The 24,587-nt window shown below is 42.7% G+C and overlaps 1 protein-coding gene across 1 annotated transcript in view; it reads right to left on the bottom strand.

Moving 5' to 3' along the window:
- The window catches only part of ENTREP1 (endosomal transmembrane epsin interactor 1), a 76,495-nt gene that overhangs the window by 5,625 nt on the left and 46,283 nt on the right, over nt 1-24,587 (bottom strand). The window contains exons 4-9 of the mRNA XM_070794239.1: nt 13,603-13,731; nt 12,024-12,131; nt 11,757-11,890; nt 3,585-3,714; nt 3,347-3,425; nt 1,258-1,410 (exon numbers count right to left, since the gene is read on the bottom strand). Of these exons, the coding sequence (XP_070650340.1) occupies nt 1,258-1,410; nt 3,347-3,425; nt 3,585-3,714; nt 11,757-11,890; nt 12,024-12,131; nt 13,603-13,731 (733 nt within the window). The remainder of the gene's footprint in view (nt 1-1,257; nt 1,411-3,346; nt 3,426-3,584; nt 3,715-11,756; nt 11,891-12,023; nt 12,132-13,602; nt 13,732-24,587) is intronic.

Raw genomic sequence — 24,587 nt, 5'->3', positions numbered from 1 at the left:
CATGCGCACAACACAGAGGGCAGAAGTCTTCCGGGACCACTTGCTAGAGACACTCATGTGTGAGCAAGACAGTCAGGCACTGCGCTGTCACTCAAAGGCGACCCGGTCCCGTCCACCGCAGAGACTCCAACAGGTAAACACGTGTCATCCTCACCCCTGCAGTGCTGCAGAGGGGGAGCAAGTTCTAGAAAGACGTGCAGACTAAGCTGCGCAGACAGCTGAGCTCCTGTGGAAATTGCAGGTGGCCATCTCAAGTCCTCAGCTTGCCAGATGGGCAGAGGACCCCAAGGTGAAGACGGGTCTGGGGAGCTGCCGGGGTCTGCTGAGGGGCAGAGGGTGCTCAGTCCCAGGCAGGCCTCCTCCCCGCTCAGAAGCCACTGGAGAGACAAGAGGAGCATTCTCTCTGGCTCCCACATGGTCAGTTCAGAGCTGTGGCAAATAACACAGGTTGTCAGAGGGACGGAACCCAACTAGGGGTGACATGGGGCCCAGGGCAGAGCAGAGCCAGAGGGTTTCAAAGCGGTATTTGCACAGAGCTTGAAGAGAGCACAGGTCACCGAAAGAAGCCTCTGTTACTGGGATTACAGAAGATTTTCATTTTCTTCCTTTTTTTCCTTATTTTTTAAAATAATTTTCTACAATGAAGAAGTATTTAGAGATGTTCAGGTAGTCATATATTTAGAAAAGAAGATTCAAGATTAATTCAAGTTTTTAAAAATTTCTGATTATTAAAATTAAAAATTTTTCAAATACCATCTATACACAAACTGAAAACAGAAAGGGAGAGAGATGGAGTGTGACTTTCACTCTATCCAAAGTTCTTAGAGCAAGGTCAGATTTAAATAATTCAATCTACTCATACACAATAAAAAGATAATTAGTGTCAAATTATAGAAGAAGGGGGGAAAATAACACCCGTTTGACTTTTTCCTGGAGAGAGAATCTTAGTTCCCACGAGACTTTGAGCATCTAAGGAATCAGACCTACATTTCACTGCCTTCTTCATGTGGCACCAACACGGTATCACATGCAACCCAATGCTTGATACTGACTTGACAAGAAAAATTCCTACCAGCCGGGAAAGATGTGGTAGATATCTATCCCTAAGATGCATGCAGAATTTGCTATTTTGCCAAGACCTCTTAGCCCCCCTCCAAGCTTTGTCTTGAACTATAGAGCCTTGGGCGGCCAGAGCCACTCAGCACCTGTGGGCAAGTACGCACAGTGCCCTGCAGAGAGCCTGGGGGATGGCATCACCTCTCTCTGCAGAATGATGTAGCACAGGATCACTCTTGGATCTTGTCCTCAGGGGTCGGAGGGCTCTCCAGCTCCTCGCCGGACACAGCTGGTTTGTGTTGGGAGTTGGTATAGATGCACTTTCTTCTCCAGGTGTGGCAGGAATATCCCCACCTGATTTTTTTTTTTAAGAGAAGAAACAGATTATTTCACCAGCTAGAGCCTTCAAAATGTTGGGCAGGAAACACCTGTGAGCCCCAACCTGCTAGGATAAGGGTAGTCCAGTTAATGATATTTACTTAGGCGGTGGGCCCAGAACATTTTTATTTGGCAGCACTATGAGAAATGCTGCCTCCCCAAACTACCCTTCCACACCTAAAACAAACAAACAAAAAACTTTAGAACCAAGAGCAGAAAAACAAGCCATACCCAAATGACTAAAAAGGTGCTTAGAATCTTCTGCAGTGAAGCATGCTGGTGTGGCACTGGAAAGGTCCCTGCCATTTCCCCCTTCTGACTATTCAGGTTGAGCTAGATTAGGTGGAAGGGAACACCTGTACAGGTGAGGTGTACAGGTGAGATGGCTGCCCTGGGGCTGCAGGCCAAATGCAGGCAGGGGAAGAGTCTGCGGACCGGGCTGTGAAACTCCTGGGAAACCAGGTTAAAGAGCTAGTGGCCATTAAACGAATCAGTCAAAGCGCTCTGAAATTGGATGACTGCTGCTCAGGAAAATAAAATCCCATCATTTGTGAGCCCGAGTATTACTCTGGGAAATCTTTTTTTAAGAAATGGAAGGATTAAAAACATACTTAGGAAACAGAACCCTGCCTCATAATTCTACTTAAGATGGAAGGTGAACAGAGCAGAAACCTATTCCGAATGTTGCTGCTGAAAAATCACCTCTGTCTAAAATAGCTAAGAGTTAATCCATTATTTATCACCATCTGCAATTTTATCCTGTGAACAATTCTCTGGGCCATTTAAAACCTCTCCAAAGAGAGAAAGCGGTAACAATGTGCCCTTAAACTACAAAGATAAATGTAAATTGACTCTAGTATTTAATGGAGGATTGGGAACTGGCACTCAGCACATGTGAAGGCAGCATGACCTGGGTCCTGGGTTACAAATGAGTGAATCATTCCGCAATAGACGAAACTCTCTTTGTCCCTTTAAAAGAGCTCATCCTATCTTAACAGGAGAAAAAAAATCTTATATCAGAAAATAAAAGAATGCCAAATTATGTTACCTAGAGAGTGTCATACTGAGTGAAGTAAGTCAGACAGAGAAGGAGAAATAGCATATGCCATCCCTTCTATGTGGAGTCAAAAAAGAAATGATACAAATGAACTTCCTCACAAAACAGAAATAGACTCATTGACTTAGAAAACAAACTTACTTTGTCAGCGGGGAAGGGATAGCTAGGGACTTTGGGAAGGTCATGTACATACTGCTGTATTTAAAATGGTATGGGGAGGGAGGTGGGAGGGGGGTTCAGGATGGGGAACACGTGTATACCTGTGGCAGATTCATGTTGATGTATGGCAAAACCAATACAATATTGTAAAGTAATTAACCTCCAATTAAAATAAATAAATTTATATTAAAAAAAATAATAAAATGGATAACCAAGAAAAACCTACTGTATAGCACATGGAACTCTGCTCAGTGTTATGTGCCAGCCTGTGTGGGAGGGGGACTCGGGGGAGAAAGGATACACATATATGTACGGCTGAGTCCCTTCACTGTTCGCCTGAAACTATCAAAACATCGTTAATTGGCTGTACCACAATACAAAATGTTTTGAGTGTTTAAAAAAAATAGATAAAAATTTTAAAAAAAGAATGCCAAATTAAACTCTGAAATCCATTTCTGAAAATAGCCTGGTTATTCATAAAAGATTCTAACGATATCTTTATTTCTGTTCATATATTACCTCCTACTTGTAAGCCCTAAGGAGTTGATAACGCTTTTACATTTGGAAGAAAGAATGTAGCTTGAACCATCTGCTCCAAGAATATCTGACCTCCAACAAAATATCATATGGATCATTATTAATATCATTCTTAATCTACTGAATCATGAGTCTGGGCAGCAATAATGTATTTATTACCTTGAATCCCTGGCATGCAGATCGGCTCCAATGGGCTGGTGGCAACTTCTGGTCCTTCGGGCATTTGGAATGAAGATCCCTGCATCACAGGGGAAAAGGGTTATTTGTTGATATCATCTGGAGTAAAGTGAACTTCTTACAAACATCTATAAGACATGGTCCCTCTCCCACCCTGTTCTCTGCAGCTGTTTTTCCTACTTGCCATCAATGTACCAAAGAGAAACTCCATGGACAGTACCTGCTGCTGGTCTGCCTGGCTCACCACAGCTTCATAGGGAGGTGGGGGGTCCAGAGGACAGAATACTTCCACTCCTTTGATTCGTGCTCCATAGATATGTGGCAGGGGAATAACATCAGGACCAACCATCCTAGGAAGAGCATCTTGGCATCAGAAAGCTTGTTTAGGCTAGTTGATGGTGGTGGCTCTAGATACTGGCCATTGACTCTGCAGCATTACCCAATGACAATGGGAAAAACCCCTCGCCCCTCCATGCTACAACCTCCTGGTCCAGGAGCAGGAGAATAATCAACTAAGCTGCTCTCTGATGGAGTGCCCCGAATTCTTAGGCAAGGGACAATATAGAAAATGTAATACCATCATTCCTTTTAAATCCATTAGTCAAAAAGCAAACAGCAATCCATAAGAAAGAGAAAGCAAATTCGTGGTTGCCCAGGGGATTGGGGAAAGGAGAGAAAGTGGGTGACAGCTTAATGGACACAGGGTCTCCTTGTAGGTGATGAAAATGCTTTAGAACTAGATGGAGCTGATGGTTACACCATATTGTGAATGTACTAAATGCCATTGAATCGTGTTCTTCCAAATGGTTAATTTCAGGTTATATGAATTTCATCTCAATTAAAAAAAAAAAACTAAGGATTCAGTTCAGTTCAGTCGCTCAGTCGTGTCCGACTCTTTGCGACCCCATGAATTGCAGCACGCCAGGCCTCCCTGTCCATCACCAACTCCCGGAGTTCACCCAGACTCACGTCCATCGAGTCAGTGATGCCATCCAGCCATCTCATCCTCTGTCGTCCCCTTCTCCTCCTGCCCCCAGTCCCTCCCAGCATCAAAGTCTTTTCCAATGAGTCAACTCTTCGCATGAGGTGGCCAAAGTACAGGAGTTTCAGCTTTAGCATCAGTCCTTCCAAAGAAATCCCAGGGCTGATCTCCTTCACAATGGACTGGTTGGATCTCCTTGCAGTCCAAGGGACTCTCAAGAGTCTTCTCCAACACCACAGTTCAAAAGCATCAATTCTTCGACGCTCAGCTTTCTTCACAGTCCAACTCTCACATCCATACATGACCACAGGAAAAACCATAGCCTTGACTAGACGAACCTCTGTTGGCAAAGTAATGTCTCTGCTTTTGAATATGCTATCTAGGTTGGTCATACCTTTCCTTTCAAGGAGTAAGCATCTTTTAATTTCATGGCTGCAGTCACCATCTGCAGTGATTTTGGAGCCCAAAAAAATAAAGTCTGACACTGTTTCCACTGTTTCCCCATCTATTACCCATGAAGTGATGGGACCAGATGCCATGATCTTCGTTTTCTGAATGTTGAGCTTTAAGCCAACTTTTTCACTCTCCACTTTCACTTTCATCAAGAGGCTTTTTAGTTCCTCTTCACTTTCTGCCATAAGGGTGGTGTCATCTGCATATCTGAGGTTATTGATATTTCTTCCGGCAAGGATTCATTCAGGGGAACTCAATTATTTAGTTTTTTTCACATTAGTACATGACAAAAGTTTCTTGCCTGTGTTTTCCTAATGTCCGATTAATGGTAGAAACTCACTACTTGTTAAATAAATACTTGAAACAATGAACACACACACAAAAAAGCAAATAATGTCATAGCTCAGAGAAAAAGTAACATGCCACTGAAGGAATCACGGTCTCTTCCTAAAGGTGGGCATTCAACAAACACTGATGGAGTGCTTGCTACATGCTAGGTGCTATGCCTTTTGTCCTTTGAGATAAAAAAATAAAAACCAAAAATGCACAAGATTTTCTGCCAGCATTCATAGAAAATTACACAAACACGCACACACATACAAATTGTCTAGATAACAAAGAACCTAAATTTGAAAATAACAGTTAAAAATACATGAAAGTTTATACATCGTGATAAAACGTCCAGTTATAAAACATGTAAATAAGTCCTGGGGATGTAATTCAAGGTGTGGTGATCAGGGTCAATAATACTGCATGGTATACTTGATAGTTGCTATAAGAGTAGGTCTTAAAAGTTTTCATTACAAGAAACAAAACCTTATAATTATATGCAGTGATGAATGTTAACTAGACCTACTGTGGTGATCATTTCACAATATATAAAGTATTGAATCACTACTTACAGGTCCACCTAAAACTAACATTATGTTATATGCCACTTACATCACAATTTAAAAAATACAAAAAAGAGAAGACCAAAAAAACCTGTACTCAGGCCATGAAGTGTTGGAGAATGAAAAAAAGAGACAATACCAAAAGCTTAACGTATGCTCTTGAAATGCAACAATGGACATAAACTAAAGGAGACTGATGAAAAGACAAATTCTAGAGCCAGTTGGCTGCAGGGGACTGTTTTGTTTTTATAAAGGTGCTCTCTGCATTTATGATTGTTTTATTTGTGCCTATTTACAAAAATGCAATTGGTGGAAGAAAAAAAAAATTGAAAAAGATCTGATATTCTGTCTTCCTAACAATAAAACTTCAGGAAGTTTGGGATTTAGAAGGATGACACTTCTGTAGGCTGAATGAAAAAGTGAGAAAGTGCTACCCTTTTTTCCTGCATCTTTGGGTCAGAAGCAAGACCCTCAGCCCTGTTTTACCTGAGAAGGAAGGAGACGGTCATAGGCTGACACCCCAGGCAGGGATGCATGGGCTCACTGCCTAACACGGGGCGTATCCCAGGAGCAGAACCTGCAGGAATGGCCGCTCCCTGGCCTGGCTGGGAGGGGTCCCGGTAAAGTTGCCAAGAAAGGGATATTCTTCTTCCTTAGAGCAGGACTTGCCCATGGGTTTCACACCAACTCTCTGTTCCAGCCGAAGCCACTTAAGAACTGTAAGCACCAAGTGACTCCAGGAATCCAGACTCTTCCTGGGCCTGACTGGAGACTTTCCTGACCAATGAACAAGGCGGCATGCCTTACTCACTGAGACCTCTGCACTCCTGTACTCCAGAGGTCCAATCTTCAATCCTTAATTAGCATAACCCCATGAACATCTTTCTAGCATTTACAAACCCCGGTCAGTCCCCCCCTCAGCCAAGTGTCCACGTGTTTCTTCACTGTGATATCCTCGCCTGGAAAGTTCATCTCCCAGGTTGGTCTGTTAGCTCTGATGCTGTTTATTTCCTATTTCAGTTCAGTGGCTGCCTGTGTGATCCTACAGAAGAGAGGGCTTGCTTAGGGCCAAGAAGTGGGAGGAACAGGCTCCACTTTAGACCTGACCTACTACAGAATCTCTTCAAGAAGGAAAACTGGGGAGGAAGAGGGGACCACAAAATGAATGGCTTCTATGGTGGTTATTGTATGACCAGAAAAGCCTCATGTAGATAGAAGATGCTGCTAGAGTTGATGCAGAAGGTAAGTTTCCTTCCTGTTAAGCAACTTTTGATTTGTACACTTCTGGGTAAATAAAGATCCACAGAAGGAAATGGGTCTGCTCTCTCCTGCACCTTTTGTTCCTGAGCCCTATGATGTTCAACCCAGCTATAGAGAAGAATCACCTAGGAGCATTCCTACACTGGGTATGGCCCAGGCCTTACCTCTAGAAAGTCTGCCCTAGTTGCCTATGACAGGGCTGGGTATCTGTAGGCTGTCAGTGTTCCCAGGAGTTCCAAGGCCCAGCCAGGATTGAGACTGCTGCTAAAGGAAATGGATTACGGTGGCTGAAATCTATAGTGGCTGAAATCAAAACCCCGTTATATGTGGGAAAGGTGATCAAACTTTTATTGAGAATGAGTGTCTTTAGACAACTGCTACCTGATAAGGCGGGGTAAGATTAGGGGCTGGGGCTTCCTAAGTGGCGCTAGTGGTAAAGACCCCACATGCCAATGCAGGAGACAAAAGAGACACAGGTTTGAGCCCTGAATCGGGAAGATCCCATGGAGAAGGGAAAGGCAACCCACTCCAGTATTCTTGCCTGGAGAATTCCCATGGACAGAGGAGACTGGAGGGCTACAGTCCACAGGGTTGCAAAGAGTTGGACACAACTGAAGCAACTAAATAACAACAACAAAGATTAGGGGCTAAATGTTTCTTAAGAGTAAGATACATGCCACGAACATTTTAAACCATGCAACTAACAATGGCAGAACATGGTCTCAGCTTTTGTTTTTAGAAAGATTTTTTTTAAGCCCATTATCTCATAACAAGCTCAGGAGCCATGTGACAAGGCAAGTGAATGAAGAAACTGAGCTCCGAAATGGTTAAGAGACCCACCCAGGGGTGAACTTTTTAAGAGACTCCAAAATCCAGGTTGATGCAAATTCATCCCAAAGTCTCCAAGAAACCTTTGCTGGTTCATGCCCATGAGATCTGAAGATGAACAGGAAACCCAAAAGGATCATGTAAAATATGTTCTGCTTTGATACTACAAATAGGACCTGAGAACTTATCTGAGGCTGATGAAGCAACTACTATGACCCAGATCAAAGAATGATCCTCCTCTATGTGCTGGGAAAGCTTAGCCCTTCCACAGGGCATGTTTTGGAAGGGTGTGGGAGTAGGGAGTGAGGCAGGGGCACTCAGCCCAACAACAGCTGAGCACAGAGTCCAGCCCAGGGCAGCCCAGCTCCACTGGAGCTTGGGTTTTGAAGCTCATTTGTAAAGGAAATGGGTGGGCTGAAATGCCCAAGCCAACGTGATTCCCATGCCCTCATTTTCAATTTTCTCTAGCAGGAAACATCCTCACAGTACAGCTAGATCCATACTCATGAAATAGGTTAGAGACTCCTTTTTGACTCCTGGCTCAAGCCAATTTCTGAGACTGAGGGACTCCCTGAAGAGATGAGGACACACAGCCCTCTTCTGTACTGACAAATTGATTCACAAAGTAGAAAACCATCTTTGGATAGAAGTCTTAACTGCAATCAGGCTTCTGTTTATGACAGTAACCTAAGAAGTCCTTTCTCAAGGAGATACCAATGCATAAAATAGTTGTATTTACAGAAGTTAAATAAACCTCTTCTGAGAGGTCATAAAACCTTACAGGAAATGGGGAGCCTCTACTGCATGAAAACTCTTAGCATAACCGTTTGTAGAAACATTAATGCAAACACTCTTTCCTGTCTGCTTGTAAGAAACTGAAGTCGCTCAGTTGTGTCTGATTCTTTGGGACCCCATGGACTGTAGCCCACCAGGCTCCTCTGGCCATGGGATTTTTCCAAGCAAGAGTACTGGAGTGGGCTGCCATTTCCTTCTCCAGGTGATCTTCCCAGACCCAGGGATCGAACCTGGGTCTCCCACATTGCAGGCAGACGCTTTACTGTCTGAGCCACCAGGGAAGCCCTGCTTATAAGAAAGAAAATTTATCAATTGGGTTTATACAGCTAGTGCCTATGAAGTTGATTTATACTGAGAATCTAGCAAAGTCGGTCAAATTTAAAAATATCTCTGAGAGAATATGTATCTAAAAGTGAATATATTTAGCCATTTTAAAAAGAAAAATGGGCAAGGGGCATGGGATTAGGAGATACAAAGTACTATGTATAAAATTGATAAGCAATAGGATATATTGTGTAGTCCAGGGAAATAATAGCCATTGTTTTGTAATAACTGTAAATGGAGTATAAGCTATAAAAATACTGAATCCTGGGATGACCCTGAGAGATGGGACAGGGAGGGAGGTGGGAGGGAGGGTCAGCATGGGGAACACATCTACACCCATGGCTGATTCGTGTGAATATATTGCAAAACCACCACAATATTGTAAAGTAATTAGCCTCCAATTAACATAAAAAGAAAAAATACTGAATCACTATGTTGAACATCTGAAAACGGGCTTCCCTGGTGGCTCGGTGGTAAAGAATCTGCCTGCCAATGCAGGAGACAAAAGACTTGGGTTCGATCCCTGGGTTGGGAAGATCCCCTGGAGGAGGAAATGGCAACCCTCTCTGGTATTCTTGCTTGGGAAATCCCATTGACGAAGGAGCCTGGCAGGCTAGTCTAGAGGGTCATAAATTTAGTGATTTATGAACATGATTTAGTGACTAAACAACAACACCACCTGAAACTAATATAATATTGTAAGCCAACTTCAATTATTAAAAAGTACATAAAAGGTTAAAAAAAAAAGTGGGCTGCACTCAGATATTAGGGGAATTTCTGAAAATGAGGGTGTTTGCCCATTGGAGTTATGAGCTAGGGCTCCAGGTACATACTTTAGATCTCAAGGGTGTTCTGCCGTACCCCCTCCCCCACCTGTTCCTCTCAGGAAGTTCTGGTTGGTAAAGCCCTTGATGAGAAGCCTGTCCATCTTCTTCCAACTCAGATTTGGCCAGGGGGTGGCTCAGGACTCAGACGGGCAAGTCCAGAGATGCATCCAGATCCTTAAAGACCCACACTGATAAGCATGCCATGGAGGTGCAGAGAAGAGAAAGGAAAGAGAGGAGAAGGGAAGGCTGGAGCGGGAGATCCCACGGGTCAGCACAACTTCTAAACCCACATGAGTCACTTTCCCTTTCTGCCACTGCAGGAAATTAAATCCGTCTGTCGCCTCCACTTAGGTCAACTGAGCGCTCACCCACAACCTCAGAGAGCCAAGGAATTCTCCACGAAGAGGGCATTTCTCTCCCCATCCCGTGAAATAACAGGCACGTCACTGTCCTTCAGTGTGCCCTCTGTAGACAGCCTGACACTGGGCTAAGGTTTTAGCAGATGTGTTCTATAGTACATAAAGAATAGGTATTTTGTTGCTATGTCCCTCTGGCCTCCGTAATTCTTGGCTCGTTTCCAAAAAGACTACAGAAGTCATCCTGGCCCCTTAAGTTTCGAAATCCCAGTCCACCAGGCCCTGTACAACAGGGAGGCTGAGCTGTCCCCTGGGACCATCTGGCAGCCAGCAGACACCCCCTCCAGCTTTGCAGTCATCTCTGCTTCCACTGAGGAGGGTGAGCAGGGGAGGGTCCGCAGCAGGGTTTATTTATTTATTTTTTTTAGTATTTATTTCTTTTTTTTTCTTTTTTTTTTTTTTTTTAAATTGTATGCAGCAGGGTTTAGATTTGATTCTGAGGGAAAATCAGGAAGGTAAATAAATCATGGGAAAGAATGTGAACAGCATCTGAGTGGGAGCTGCCACTAGTGACCTCTGAAAATCACACGTGGCTGTCCTGAGCACTAGCAAATGGATTTCCAAAAACCCCAAGCCTGACACCAAATTCGTCTGACAACTCTCCACATGTACCTCAGGGTTAAAAGTAGAAATTCCTGGCCCTCTCACTAGCAATGGAAAGACACTAGTCTTTCTTATAGAATTCTACGCTTTTCTTTTACAAGTTTAAATATAGGTCTGCTTTATCCTTTACATTCAGACTAAGAGCATCACTTTATACAGGAGGCCAACCCTAACGAGCTGACTCTTCCTTGAATCTCGCCACAGCCCACCCGTCATTCCAGGTTAGGTAGCCTCCCCTCCTGCACTCAAAACCTCCTTCTGAGGACTATTATGATCCTTCCAACACTCAGTTTTAATGACCTAGACTGTGAGCTCCTTGTTAGGGGGAGGAAGTCAGTGTAACTCATTTTGAATATCAAGAACCCAGTACAGTGACTAGTAAGCAGTAGAGGATGGATCAAATGTTTGTTGAATGAATAAACGAAGTCTTTTGATTTTTTAGAAAGGTACAATTCTACAAGTGGCTAACAATCAAATGAATGCACGTGGCATTTTGTTCTACAGATGATGATCTTAGAGATTTAAGAAACAGACAATAAAATTTTGAGCTAGAATTTGAAAAGGAGCATAAACATGGTGTCTTTTTTTTTTTCCCCTAGACCAAGGAGATGTGATTAATAATTAATCTTTTTTTAATGGCTGGGAAGAATTTCATGATTTCAAGACCTGCTGATGGTGTTACAATGAATATCGATCTGGCCCAAATGAGCGTGTTTCCAGGATAACAGCAGTTCTCAATCATGTCAAATTACAGTAGTTATCTCACCGGGTGTCAGTTTTCCTGGGAAGGTAATTGAAATTGAAAAACTATATCCTTAGGTCAAGGCTTGACTTTTCTTTGGTTTCATGTAATTTGTCAGACCAAAAAGGAGAGAAGGAAAACAAAAACCAGAAGATCCTGGAAAATAACACAATGTCTAGACTCTGGAGAGAAGTCAGAGCTCATGGCGTGAGTTCTGACCCTCGAGCCTCAAAACTGGGAGGATGGGTAGGGGTACTAAGGGAGGGTACCTGCGGTTCATCCGGGGTGTGCACGAGTAAAACGTGGCAAAATAGGAAGGGGGAGGCACTGGCGGCACGAAGTCATCAGGGTCTGGGACACGTCTGTGTTCCTCCACTTCTTCCGCAGGAATCTGGGATTCATCCTAATCAAACAACATCTGTTAGTCAACAGCCTCCGCTACAAAGGCTCAGGGAGAAAGGCTACAGATGACACAAAAAGATCTGAGGGTGGGCTCAGCGGCGTCACCGATAGGCTGCCACCTTGTATGGACTTACGATGCAGGATCTTCTGGCTGCAAAGATCTGGAGGTAGCGAAGGGCGGCTGCCACCAAGCAGACGGTGGTGGTCAGGGCATTCAAGGCACACAGGGTGAAAAGGACTTTCTGGAACCAGGAAACAATGATGCATCTGAGTATCTCAAAACTGATGGCCAGAATGCAACTTTAAAACTTTCAAAGATTAATAACAACATTATCCTAGGAGGCTGATACTAATGTGAAAATGCATGTTAAAGGACTTACACAGTGTTTGGCTCATGCTAGGTGCCCAAACAAACGCTGGCTGTTAATAAGACTGTCACATAACAGTGTGTACTTCTTAATTTTAAACCCCTATCTTAGAAGCTTCTTGTCCCGGGTAGACATGATATTACCATATTTCTTTTTGCATCAGAATCCTGTCTGGAAACGTCTCTTCCCGGAAGGTACTGAATTTTCCTTCTAAAGTTGGTGTCTCCAGTGACAGAGTCCCAACCTCCATGCTCCCGCAGCCTCCCACCAGGACAACATGCTCCTTCATTGGTGGCCACAGATTCTATTTCAGGCACCAGTGGCAGAGCTGCCCCAGGGAACCAACTAGGATAACACAGGGAGCAGGCCAGCCCGAGTGTAAACAGGGCTTGTCTCCTCTAAACACATGCCTCAAAATAGCAGCAAAGCCAATTCTGTTGCTACAGTCCTGGCTTCTTAGTGGGGCTTTCCCCAAGCAAAGTCCTGGCTCAGAAAGTTTGGGGGTGACTCAGTTACCAAAAATCCAGAAGCCAAAGAAAGAAGGCCATTTTTACAGCCTCCATAAACTCCGAGAGCTGGCAGCTTCTCTCTCTTTGCTTAGAGATTCCTCTTCTCCATGAAAAATAAACCCAAAACTAAGATTTAAAGGAAGCCATCAGGGAGGGACCATCCAAAAACTAGTATCTCAGGGTTTACCAACTGATCTTGTCACTCAATGGACTAACAGACCTTAAGTCAGGACATTATTTTTATCCATTTCTCCAGTATTTTTTTCAGCTGGTTTCATTTGTTTTTCATATCTTTGGCTTAGTATAGTTGCAGCCTATTAAACAAGAGGTAGTGTCTTGAATTTCTCCTTCATTTTTTGGCCAATACATCTCCTTAGCCTAAGCGTCTTACAACAGCAACACTCAGTAGCCCACAAGATTCATTTAGGTCAACAAAGGAGCATCAGAACAGTGACAGATGGGCATGCACTTCAGAGGTTCTGCTAAAACTATGTCATGTATGTGTAGCCACATCGTGGGATGTATGTGTATGTGTAAATTTATACACATACACATAGACATGTGTATGTATTTAGGCTCCTTTACCTTTTTTACTAACTTATAATTCTGAACACAAATAAGCCATCTATTCATAACTTAAGAGGCAACAATAAACAACCTGTGGTCCCTTTTGCTCTCAATTCTGTCTCTGGGTCACTGAAAAGGAGTCATTCATATCTGCTTTTAGCAGCATTATTTGAAGGAGGTAACAGAATAGGGATATTTCAGGGAGCTTTGCCTTCCTCGGGGTCTCCGTGGTGTGTTTACTGGCTAGGAGTGGAATCCATTCCAGATACCTTGAGGAGAAGGTGAACAGCACTACAAGGCTGAACCGGGAAGAGTTTCAAGGCATTTTCTTTGTCTGTGCATTTGGCTGGTTGAAATTCTTCACAACAGAAGCAAATCTTGCCTTCACCTAAGTCCACCTTAAGGGGAAAAGGCAGAAGAGTAATTTAAGTATTAAGTAAAAATACACGGGCCACACCATGGAGCAGCAATATCACAGAATGAGTTATGGCTGGGTTCAGGGTCAAGCAATATCTACAGCAGTCAGGATAGGTTAGGCATGTTGTGGTTAAGAACCAGCCCCCAAATTTCAGTGGCTTCATCAACCAAGGTTATTTCTTGACTGTGCTATATGTCCATTGCAGGTCAGCAGAGGGCTCTGCTCTTCATATTGCTGTGGGGTCCAAGGATGATGGAGCATCCACTATCTGAGGACTGAGGATCGCTATGCTAGAGACATGAAGAGCACCTGATGAATTGTACACTGGTATTTATTGAAGCAGGGTTACAAGGTAAAAGGCAAGATTCTCAGTGAAATTTGAATTCAGGTAAACAGATCATTCCTTAGAGTCAGTACGTCCCAAATATTGCACAAGTTAAGTTTACAGTAAAAAAAAAAAAAAAAACAATTAGCTGTTTATTTGAAATTCAAATTTAGTTGGGTGCCTTTAGATTTGCTACTTCTGGTCAGCCTACCTTAAATCTTCTTCTTAGGAAATGACACTCATTGCATGAACTCAGTTTCATTTCCAAAACAAATCACATGGTCCCACTTATCCAAGAGGGCAAGGAAGTTCAGTCTACTGTGTGCCTGGGATGAGCTCAGGGTCTGTGTGGTGAACAGTAGCCCTAAACCACGTAGGCTTAAATAGATCTCTTAGTTCACATCTTTAATATGTTCACAGATTCTTGCACAAGTTGTGTGATATCTGAAGTGATAACATCACTGATGAGTAATCTCATATATTTTTAGTGAGATGCTTTGCAAACTTTTGGTCACTTTTCCAAGTTTCTATTGAGTCAGGTTGGGAACATACATATCAGCTGAACTGGGCTAATAAGACCCATAATTTGGGAACAGAGTTTCATTTTTACCTACTCTGCAGCTTGAGCTGTTAAAGTTGGCTATATCATTTTGGCTAAAAAGAAAGGCCACATACAGAGGCAGTTTTGACTTCACTAGCTGCAAAATTTTTCAGGCATCTTTAAGAATGACTGAATGTCTACAATGTTTTAACTCAGTTCAGTTGCTCAGTCATGTCCAGCTTTTTGCGACCCCATGGACTGCAGCACGCCAGGCTTTCCTGTCTATCACCAACTCCTGGAGCTTGTTCAAACTCATTTCCATTGAGTCGGTGATGCCATCCAACCATCTCATCCTCTGTCATCCCCTTCTCCTTCCGCCATCAATCTTTCCCAGCATCAGGGTCTTTTCCAATGAGTCCATTCTTGGCATCAGGTGGTCAAAGTACTGGAGCTTCAGCTTCAGCATCAGTCCTTCCAATGAATATTCAGGACTGATTTCCTTTAGGATGGACGGGTTGGATCTCCTTGTAGTTCAAAGGACTCTCAAGAGTCTTCTCCAACACCACAGTTCAAAAGCATCAATTCTTTGGCACTCAGCTTTCTTTATAGTAAAATCATCACATCCATACATGCCTACTGGAAAAATCATAGCTTTGACTAGACAGACCTTTGTTGGCAAAGTAATGTCTCTGCTTTTTAGTTACTTAACAGAAAAAAAAAGTCTTTTTTCTAATTAAGATTCTTACTGTCTAATCCTAGTGGCAAATTTCATGGTATTTTCCAAATTAGGAGGAAATTCGTGCTGTGTGCTAAGTCACATCAGCTGTGTTTGACTCTTTGCAACGCCATGGACTATAGCCTGCCAGGCTCCACTGCCCTTGGGATTCTTCAGGCAAGTATACTGGAGTGGGTTGCCATGCCCTCCTCCAGGATATATTCCCCACCCAGGGACAGAACCAGTTTCTCTTACATCTCCTGCACTGGCAGGCAGGCTCTTCACCACTAGTACCACTTGGGAAGCCCAAGGAGGAAACTTATTTCCTTCTAATGCAAGTTGACTAGGAAGCCAAGGGGAGAACTTTGTACGGCTGGATTACACGTTTTTTGGTTTGGGTTTGTTCTTCTTTTGAGCTGAAATGTGTGTACACACACAGAATTTACATACACAAATCATAAGCGCACCATTCAAGGAACTCTGGGTCATGCATATACCTCCGTAACCCAAACACTTAATAACATACAGAAGATCCTATCATCACAGAAAATCCTTCATGCCCCTTCCCCACTGATCCATGCCCACACCCTCCTAAAGGCAACCACTGCTTGGATATTTTTTATATCGAGATTAGTTTTGTCTCGGGAACTTCCCTGGTGGTCCAGTGGTTAAGACTGCACACTTTCACGACAGGGGGTGTGGGTTCAATCCCCGGTCGGGGAACCAAATCCCCACATGCCGCAAGGTGCAGCAGAGAGAGAGAGAGAGTAGCTTTGCCTCTTCTAGAACTCCATGGGTCCTAGAACACTTTTTATTCCTTGTCCTTAAATCATATTGAAAGGGACGCCTTACTGTATTAAACACTGATGCGGATTTTGATATAACTTTTGCCTCTGATTAAAAAAATTACAACTAGAGTCACCTCCATGGACTCCAAAATGTATCAGTTCACAGACACTTGGTTTCTGCCTTTTCCTGGTTTATCCACAGAGATCATTACCTCAGCAATGTCCCCACACCTAGATCCACAACTCCACACACAAAGGCACAAAGCTGTTTGTATTTGAATTCTTCTTTCATTGTCTCACATTTTTGAAGGTATATCCTGCTGTTAATATCTGTAAGAGAGTCTTCCTTCTAAAGGAAAATTACTGTGGCCATTCACACAGGATTTCCCTAGGCAGGTGGGAACTATTCTTTCCCCTCAGGGATGGCTGACTTTCCCTTGGCCCTCTTCCACAGTTAATAATATCCTTACACCAGGCTAAATTCAGAAGGTAATGGGCTTCCTCCTTGAAAGTCTCTGGCTGAGAACTTCCTGTTTTAATACTAACAGCATTATTCAGTATAACAAAGCAGCAGCTAATACAGATTATTCATTCTTCTCACATCTCCATTCTGTTCATGTGCACAAGACCCACCCTCCCCAAGCAGGAACCAAACTCGTGTTTTTCAATGGGTCACAATGCAATTTCCATTAATTATAGCTGTGTAAGCCTCAAGATCGCTGAGGAAGGCTTTCTTATACCTTCTTGCTATTCTTTGGAACTCTTCATTCAGATGCTTATATCTTCCTTTTCTCCTTTGCTTCTCTCCTTTTCACAGCTATTTGTAAGGCCTCCTCAGACAGCCATTTTGCTTTTTTATATTTCTTTTCCATGTGGATGGTCTTGATCCCTGTCTCCTGTACAATGTCACAAACCTCCATTCGCAGTTCATCAGGCACTCTATCAGATCTAGTCCCTCAAATCTATTTCTCACTTCCACTGTATAATCATAAGGGATTTGATTTAGGTCATACCTGAATGGTCTAGTGGTTTTCCCTACTTTCTTCAATTTAAGTCTGAATTTGGGAATAAGGAGTTCATGATCTGAGCTACAGTCAGCTTCTGGTCTTGTTTTTGTTGACTGTATAGAGCTTCTCTATCTTTGGCTGCAAAGAATATAATCAATCTGATTTCGGTGTTGACCATCTGGTGATGTCCATGTGTAGAGTCTTCTCTTGTGTTGTTGGAAGAGGGTGTTTGCTATGACCAGTGCATTTTCTTGGCAAAACTCTATTAGTCTTTGCCCTGCTTCATTCCACAGAATGGGAAAGACTAGAGATCTCTTCAAGAAAATTAGAGATACCAAGGGAACATTTCATGCAAAGATGGGCTCGATAAAGTACAGAAATGGTATGGACCTAACAGAAGCAGAAGATATTAAGAAGAGGTGGCAAGAATACACAGAAGAACTGTACAAAAAAGATCTTCACAACCAAGATAGTCATGATGCTGTGATCACTCCCCTAGAGCCAGACATCCTGGAATGTGAAGTCAAGTGGGCCTTAGAAAGCATCACTACGAACAAAGCTAGTGGAGGTGATGGAATTCCAGTTGAGCTATTTCAAATCCTGAAAGATGATGCTGTGAAAGTGCTGCACTCAATATGCCAGCAAATTTGGAAAACTCAGCAGTGGCCACAGGACTGGAAAAGGTCAGTTTTCGTACCAATCCCAAAGAAAGGCAATGCGAAAGAATGCTCAAACTACTGCACAATTGCACTCATCTCACACGCTAGTAAAGTAATGCTCAAAATTCTCCAAGGCAGGCTTCAGCAATATGTGAACCGTGAACTTCCAGATGTTCAAGCTGGTTTTAGAAAAGGCAGAGGAACTAGAGATCAAATTGCCAACATCTGCTGGACCATCGAAAAAGCAAGAGAGTTCCAGAAAAAACATCTATTTCTGCTTTATTGACTATGCCAAAACCTTTGACTGTGTGGATCACAATAAACTGAAAATTCTTCAAGAGATGGGAATACCAGACCACCTGACCTGCCTCTTGAGAAACCTGTATGCAGGTCAGGAAGCAACAGTTAGAACTAGACATGGAACAACAGACTGGTTCCAAATAGGAAAAGGAGTACGTCAAGGCTGTATATTGTCACCCTGCTTATTTAACTTATATGCAGAGTACATCATGAGAAATGCTGGGCTGGAAGAAGCACAAGCTGGAATCAAGATTGCCAGGAGAAATATCAATAACCTCAGATATGCAGATGACACCACCTTTATGGCAGAAAGTGAAGAAGAACTAAAAGCCTCTTGATGAAAGTGAAAGTGGAGAGTGAAAAAGTTGGCTTAATGCTCAACATTCAGAAAATGAAGATCATGGCATCCGGTCCCATCACTTCATGGGAAATAGATGGGGAAACAGTGGAAACAGTGTCAGACTTTATTTTTTTGGGCTCCAAAATCACTGCAGATGGTGACTTCAGCCATGAAATTAAAAGACGCTTACTCCTTGGAATAAAAGTTATGACCAACCTAGATAGCATATTCAAAAGCAGATATATTACTTTGCCAACAGAGGTTCGTCTAGTCGAGGCTATGGTTTTTCCAGTGGTCATGTATGGATGTGAGAGTTGGACTGTGAAGAAAGCTGAGTGCCAAAGAATTGATGCTTTTGAACTGTGGTGTTGGAGAAGACTCTTGAGAGTCCCTTGGACTGCAAGGAGATCCAACCAGTCCATTCTGAAGATCAGCCCTGGGATTTCTTCGGAAGGAATGATGCTGAAGCTGAAACTCCAGTACTTTGGCCACCTCAGGCAAAGAGTTGACTCATTGGAAAAGACTCTGATGCTGGGAGGGATTGGGGGCAGGAGGAGAAGGGGACGACAGAGGATGAGATGGCAGGAGGGCATCACTGACTCGATGGACGTGGGTCTGAGTAAACTCCGGGAGTTGGTAATGGACAGGGAGGCCTGGCGTGCTGCAGTTCATGGGGTTGCAAAGAGTCGGACACGATTGAGTGACTGAACTGAACTGAACTGAAGCCTCAATATCTTACCTAGTTTTACCTCCCTCAGGTAACATTAGGTGTCATCTTACAAAGTACTCCCTTCCTACATAAGTCCATTCTTGACCCAAGGCTTTATAATACGAGGGAAACCAGTCCTGTGTGGGCTGTACACACACTTGCGTAATTCACACAACCGTGGACATCCAAATATATGGAAACCTCAACTATCTGAAACTTCCGGGGTGAGCCAGTTTGGATGGCAAAATTTTTCCAGATAAGTGAGAATTAATTCCTTTAAATAAGAGATGGTATCTGAAAGTTAATCATTATGCAAACAACAATGAATATCTATCACCTTGCCCAGTGAATACAGGAAAGCCCTTAGGCTCTGTACAAAATGGTTCTAAGCAACCATGCATTTTGTGTTTCTTGTTCTTCTTGTTTCTAATCCTTCTCCTGCCTTCTTAATCCCATCTCTGCCCAATATTTCTGAAAATCTATTCGAACTTCTCTTTCATCTCTTAAGAATCTCCCCATTCTTAAATGTAAACCATCCATCTTTCAGACTTTCTGTAAGTCTGTGAATACCTTTGACAGCAACAATCATATGTGATGCCTCTTCTTAATCGGATGACATCTAACTATCCTAAAATGGACTGGTGCAACGCTTTGTACCTTAACTGTGGACATAATGTGACTTTTAACTTTGCTGATTGTTCTGTTTTTGCTGTTTGTTGCCTGCATCTGTAACTGTGTGACTGGATTTGTTTCTAGCCACATGAAGGCTTTTAAGTTACAAATGGTTGCTCAAACTCCTGCCACTGCAGCAGCTTCCTCCAGCTACTATTTGGGGCCCCTGGATCAGAGACCCTCAATATGAGGGTTAGGAGAATATGTTGCCTCAACAATTTAGGGATGATGTAACTTTCCCTAGGCAACATAATTCTCCTTAAAGAAAAGGGGGAAATGAGAGGGTAACAGGTAGGAAGGCTTGGGGTCTCCAAACGGAGGAAAGAGGCTGCAAGTGTCAGACATCTTTTCTCTCTCTCTTAAGCGGCAGGAGGAAACAAACTGCAAGTGTCTATTTCTGGCTTCCCTGACAGCTCAGTTGGTAAAGAATCCCCCTGCCATGCAGGAGGCCCCGGTTTGATTCCTGGGTTGGGAAGATCCCCTGGAGAAGGGATAGGCTATGCACCCCAGTATTCTTGGGCTTCCCTTATGGCTCAGCTGGTAAAGAATCCACCCACAAAGCGGGAGACCTGGCTTCAATCCCCAGGTTGGGAAGATCCCCTGGAGAATGGATAGGCTACCCACTCCAGTATTCTGGCCTGGAGAATTCCATGGACTTAAGTCCACGGGGCTGCAAAGAGTCGGACACGACTGAGCAACTTTAAATGTAAAAATAGAAGATCTTCTTCCTCCCATCATCCATCAGTACTACAGTTCTCTACCCTAGCCACATATTAAAATTTTCTGTAAAGTTTTCCCCAAAATGATGTACCACCTCTATCAATCTGGAAACTGCAACTTAAAGTAACAATGAGATTTAGATCCAATCCCATCAGACTGGTAAAAATTAGAGTAGCATGTTGTAGGTGGAGGGTTACTGGTGGAAAAGTAAGTTAAAGCCGTTTAATAAAGGAACTGTCCACACATTTTAAATTAAATATACTTATTCCCCATATACTTCAGAAAAACATTTAGCAGTTCTTACAAAGTTAGACATGCATCCACCACACAGCCCAACAATTCTACACCTGTGTGTTTACTCAAGAGAAATGAAAACAGGTCAACCAAGAAAAACTACACAAAAATTTTCACAACAGCTTTGTTCATAATACCCCCAAACTGGAAACAACCCAATTATCAGGAGAACTGATAAAACAAGTTATGGTATTTTTATAGCATGAAATATTGCCCTGGTTAAAAAAAATAAAGAGCACCTCCTAGAGTAATGGAAATAAAAGTAAAAATAAACAAATGGGACCTAATTACATTTAAAAGCTTTTCCATAACAAATGAAACTATAAGCAAGGTGACAGCCTTCAGAAAGGGAGAAAATAATAGCAAACGAAGCAACTGACAAAGAATTAACCTCAAAAATATACAAGTAGCTCCTGCAGCTCAATTCCAGGAAAATAAACGACCCAATCTAAAAATGGGCCAAAGAACTAAAGAGACATTTCTCCAAAGAAGACATACAGATGGCTAACAAACACATGAAAAGATGCTTAATATCACTCATTATCAGAGAAATGCAAATCAAAACCACAGTGAGGTACCATCTCATGCCAGTCAGAATAGCTGCTATCAAAAAGTCTATAAACAATAAATGCTGGAGCGGGTGCGGAGAAAAAGGAACCCTCTTGCTCTGTTGGTGGGAATGCAAACTAGTACAGCCATTATGGAGAAAAGTGTGGAGATTCCTTAATAAAACTGGAAATAGAACTGCCATATGACCCAGCAATCCCACTGCTGGGCATACACACTGAGGAAACCAGAAGGGAAACCAATGTTCATTGCGGCACTGTTTACAATAGCCAGGACATGGAAGCAACCTAGATGTCCATTGGCAGATGAGTGGATAAGAAAGCTGTGGTACATATACACAATGGAGTATTATTCAGCCATTAAAAAGAATACATTTGAATCAGTTCTAATGAGGTGGATGAAACTGGAGCCTATTATACAGAGTGAAGTAAATCAGAAAGAAAAACACCAATACAGTATACTAATGCATACATATGGAATTTAGAAAGATGGTAACAATGACCCTATGTTTGAGACAGCAAAAGAGACACAGATGTAAAGAACAGTCTTTTGGACTCCGGGAGAAGGCGAGGGTGGGATGATTTGAGAGAATAGGATTGAAACATGTATATTATCATATGTGAAACAGATCACCAGTCAGGTTCAATGCATGAGACAGGATGCTCAGGGCTGGTGCACTGGGATGACCCTGAGGGATGGGATGGGGAGGGAGGTGGGAGGGGGGCTCAGGATGGGGAACACATGTGCACCTGTGGCTGATTCATGTCAATGTATGGCTAAAACCACTACAGTATTATAAGGTAATTAGCCTCCAGTTAAAATAAATTAATTTTTGAAAAAAAGCAAACAACTGATATGACCCCCAAAACATGGATGAATCTCAAAAACATAATGCTGAGCTAGACAGGTCAGACACAAAAAGCTACATACCACATGACTCCACTTGTGTGAAGTTCAAGAACAGGCAAAACTAATCTATGGTGAACGAAACTGGAACAGTGGTTGCCTATGAGAAAGTTGAAATTGGCTGAAAGGAGGCAGCAAAGAACTCTCTAAAGTAATGACAATGCTCCCTTTCTTGTCTGAACAGCAGTGTATTTGTCATGATGAATATACACACTGGTCAAAACTTGATGAACTGTGCACTTGAGACCTGGTCATTTAACTGTTGGCAAATTTTATCTTAATTAAAAAAAAAAAAAGAATAAAATCATCAAATGGCTGAATGAGCTATAAAAAGATGAGACAAACAGAAGAACAATCCCTGTCCTGGGAGACTAGCCCACTTAGGTCAACAGCTCCTGTGGGGATATGCAGAGTGGTATTCATAGCAGCATTGCTTTTATCAGCCAAAACCCAAACCACAACAGACAACAAGAAAACAGAGAACTGAGCTGCTCAAAGGGGGAAAAAAGATGTTAGAGCTGTACCTCATGTAATTTTAAGTCAGAAAAACAATATACAGATAAGTGGATACAACAGATTCCATGTTTGAAAAATCAGTCATGGCAAACCTAGACAGCATATTAAAAAGCAGAGACATTACTTTGCCAACAAAGGTCCAAATAGTCAAAGCTATGACTTTTCCAGTAGTCATGTATGGATGTGAGAGTTGGACCATAAAGAAGGATGAGCACTGAAGAATTGACACTTTTGAACTGTGGTGCTGGAGAAGACTCTTAAGAGTCCCTTGGACTGCAAGGAGATCCAACCAGTCTATCCTAAAGGAAATCAATCTTGAATATTCATTGGAAGGACCGATGCTGAAGGTGAAGCTCCAATACTTGAGCCACCTGAAGCAAAGAGCTGACTCACTGGAAAAAAACCCTGATGCTGAGAACGATTGAAGGCAGGAGAAGAAGGGGACGACAGAGGACGAGATTGGTGGATGGCATCACTGACTCAATGGACATGAGTTTGAGCAAGCTCCAGGAGATAGTGAAGGACAGGGAAGCCTGGCGTGCTAGAGTCCATGGGGTCACAAAGAGTTGGACATGACTGAACATCTGAACAACAACAAAGCCCCACCCAGACACATCTATGCAAGGTTACATAAGCGTGAAAACATGAAAGGAAACCCCCAGCTTATTACTGTGGATTTGGAATGACATGTGGGTGGTGAGGCAAAGAGGGAAGGAAAACATCTCTTCCTCAGAAAGACCCCACTTGTCAAACAGGCTCTCTAATGAAAACCAACTACAATACGGTCCTGTTGATGAATTTTTATTCATAAAGACACACACACAAAAAGCGTCAAATGATTAACTATGATATCCCAGAATACTGAGGTTTCAAATGATTTTTAAGTTCCATCCCACACTTTTATGGATTGTTCAATTTTTACAATCATATAATCAGAAACAATCTCAGAGTTGGTTTTGTGGTAGTGGGAAATTTTTTTAATTAAAAATAAATTTAAAAGCTTTAAAAAAAATACTGATGTCCAGGCCCCCACTTCAGGGCAACTGAGAATATCTGAGTATAGGGCCCAAGCTTAGATATTCTTTTTAAAAAGTTCCCCAGGTGATTCTAACAGCAGTCAAGGTAAAGAACCACAGAATTTCTCAGAAAAGTCAACCGTATGGACCTTTACACCTTGCAGTTTGGCTTCTGCTTGTCCCAGAGCCCCCAGTGATCTACCACTTGGGCTAACTTCTGACCACTGCACTTGGAATCCTCTCCTCTCCTGGCTTCAACTCACTCCTTTACTTATTATCGTTCAGGGCCCATCTCAAATGCCGATGTTCCAGGTATTTTCCCACCTTCCCAAGGGTCCAAGACCTTCTTCTTTTGCATCCCCAGAACACCATGTCTCACTCTGATGGCTTCATGCAGTCTCCCTGGCTTTGCATGTGGGCGTTTATTCATCCCCTCCACATACACTGATCGAGCACTTGGCGCAGTGACCCCACTCCCCGTGCTATGTGATAAACTTCTAGGTCAGAAATGATGCCTGACTTTTCTTTCTAGTCTCTGCAGTCTCTAGTATGGTGTTTTGCATAGAATAGATGCTACTCTTTTGTTGAATTACCTTTCAGTGTATTATGACTTTTCACTTCTCTGCTGTGTCTGTTCTCTTTGTCCCTTCCAATTTTCTGTGTGATTAGTGACAGGGAAATCGAGCCTTGTTTAAAATTTTTTTCTGGGAACTCTGTGTATATAAAGAAGTGTGCGAGGAGGTGCTGTTGAAAACTCCCCA

Source organism: Bos indicus, chromosome 8 (genome assembly GCF_029378745.1).
Source record: "Bos indicus isolate NIAB-ARS_2022 breed Sahiwal x Tharparkar chromosome 8, NIAB-ARS_B.indTharparkar_mat_pri_1.0, whole genome shotgun sequence".
Taxonomy (NCBI): domain Eukaryota; kingdom Metazoa; phylum Chordata; class Mammalia; order Artiodactyla; family Bovidae; genus Bos; species Bos indicus.
This window is presented reverse-complemented; position numbering and strand designations above follow the sequence as displayed.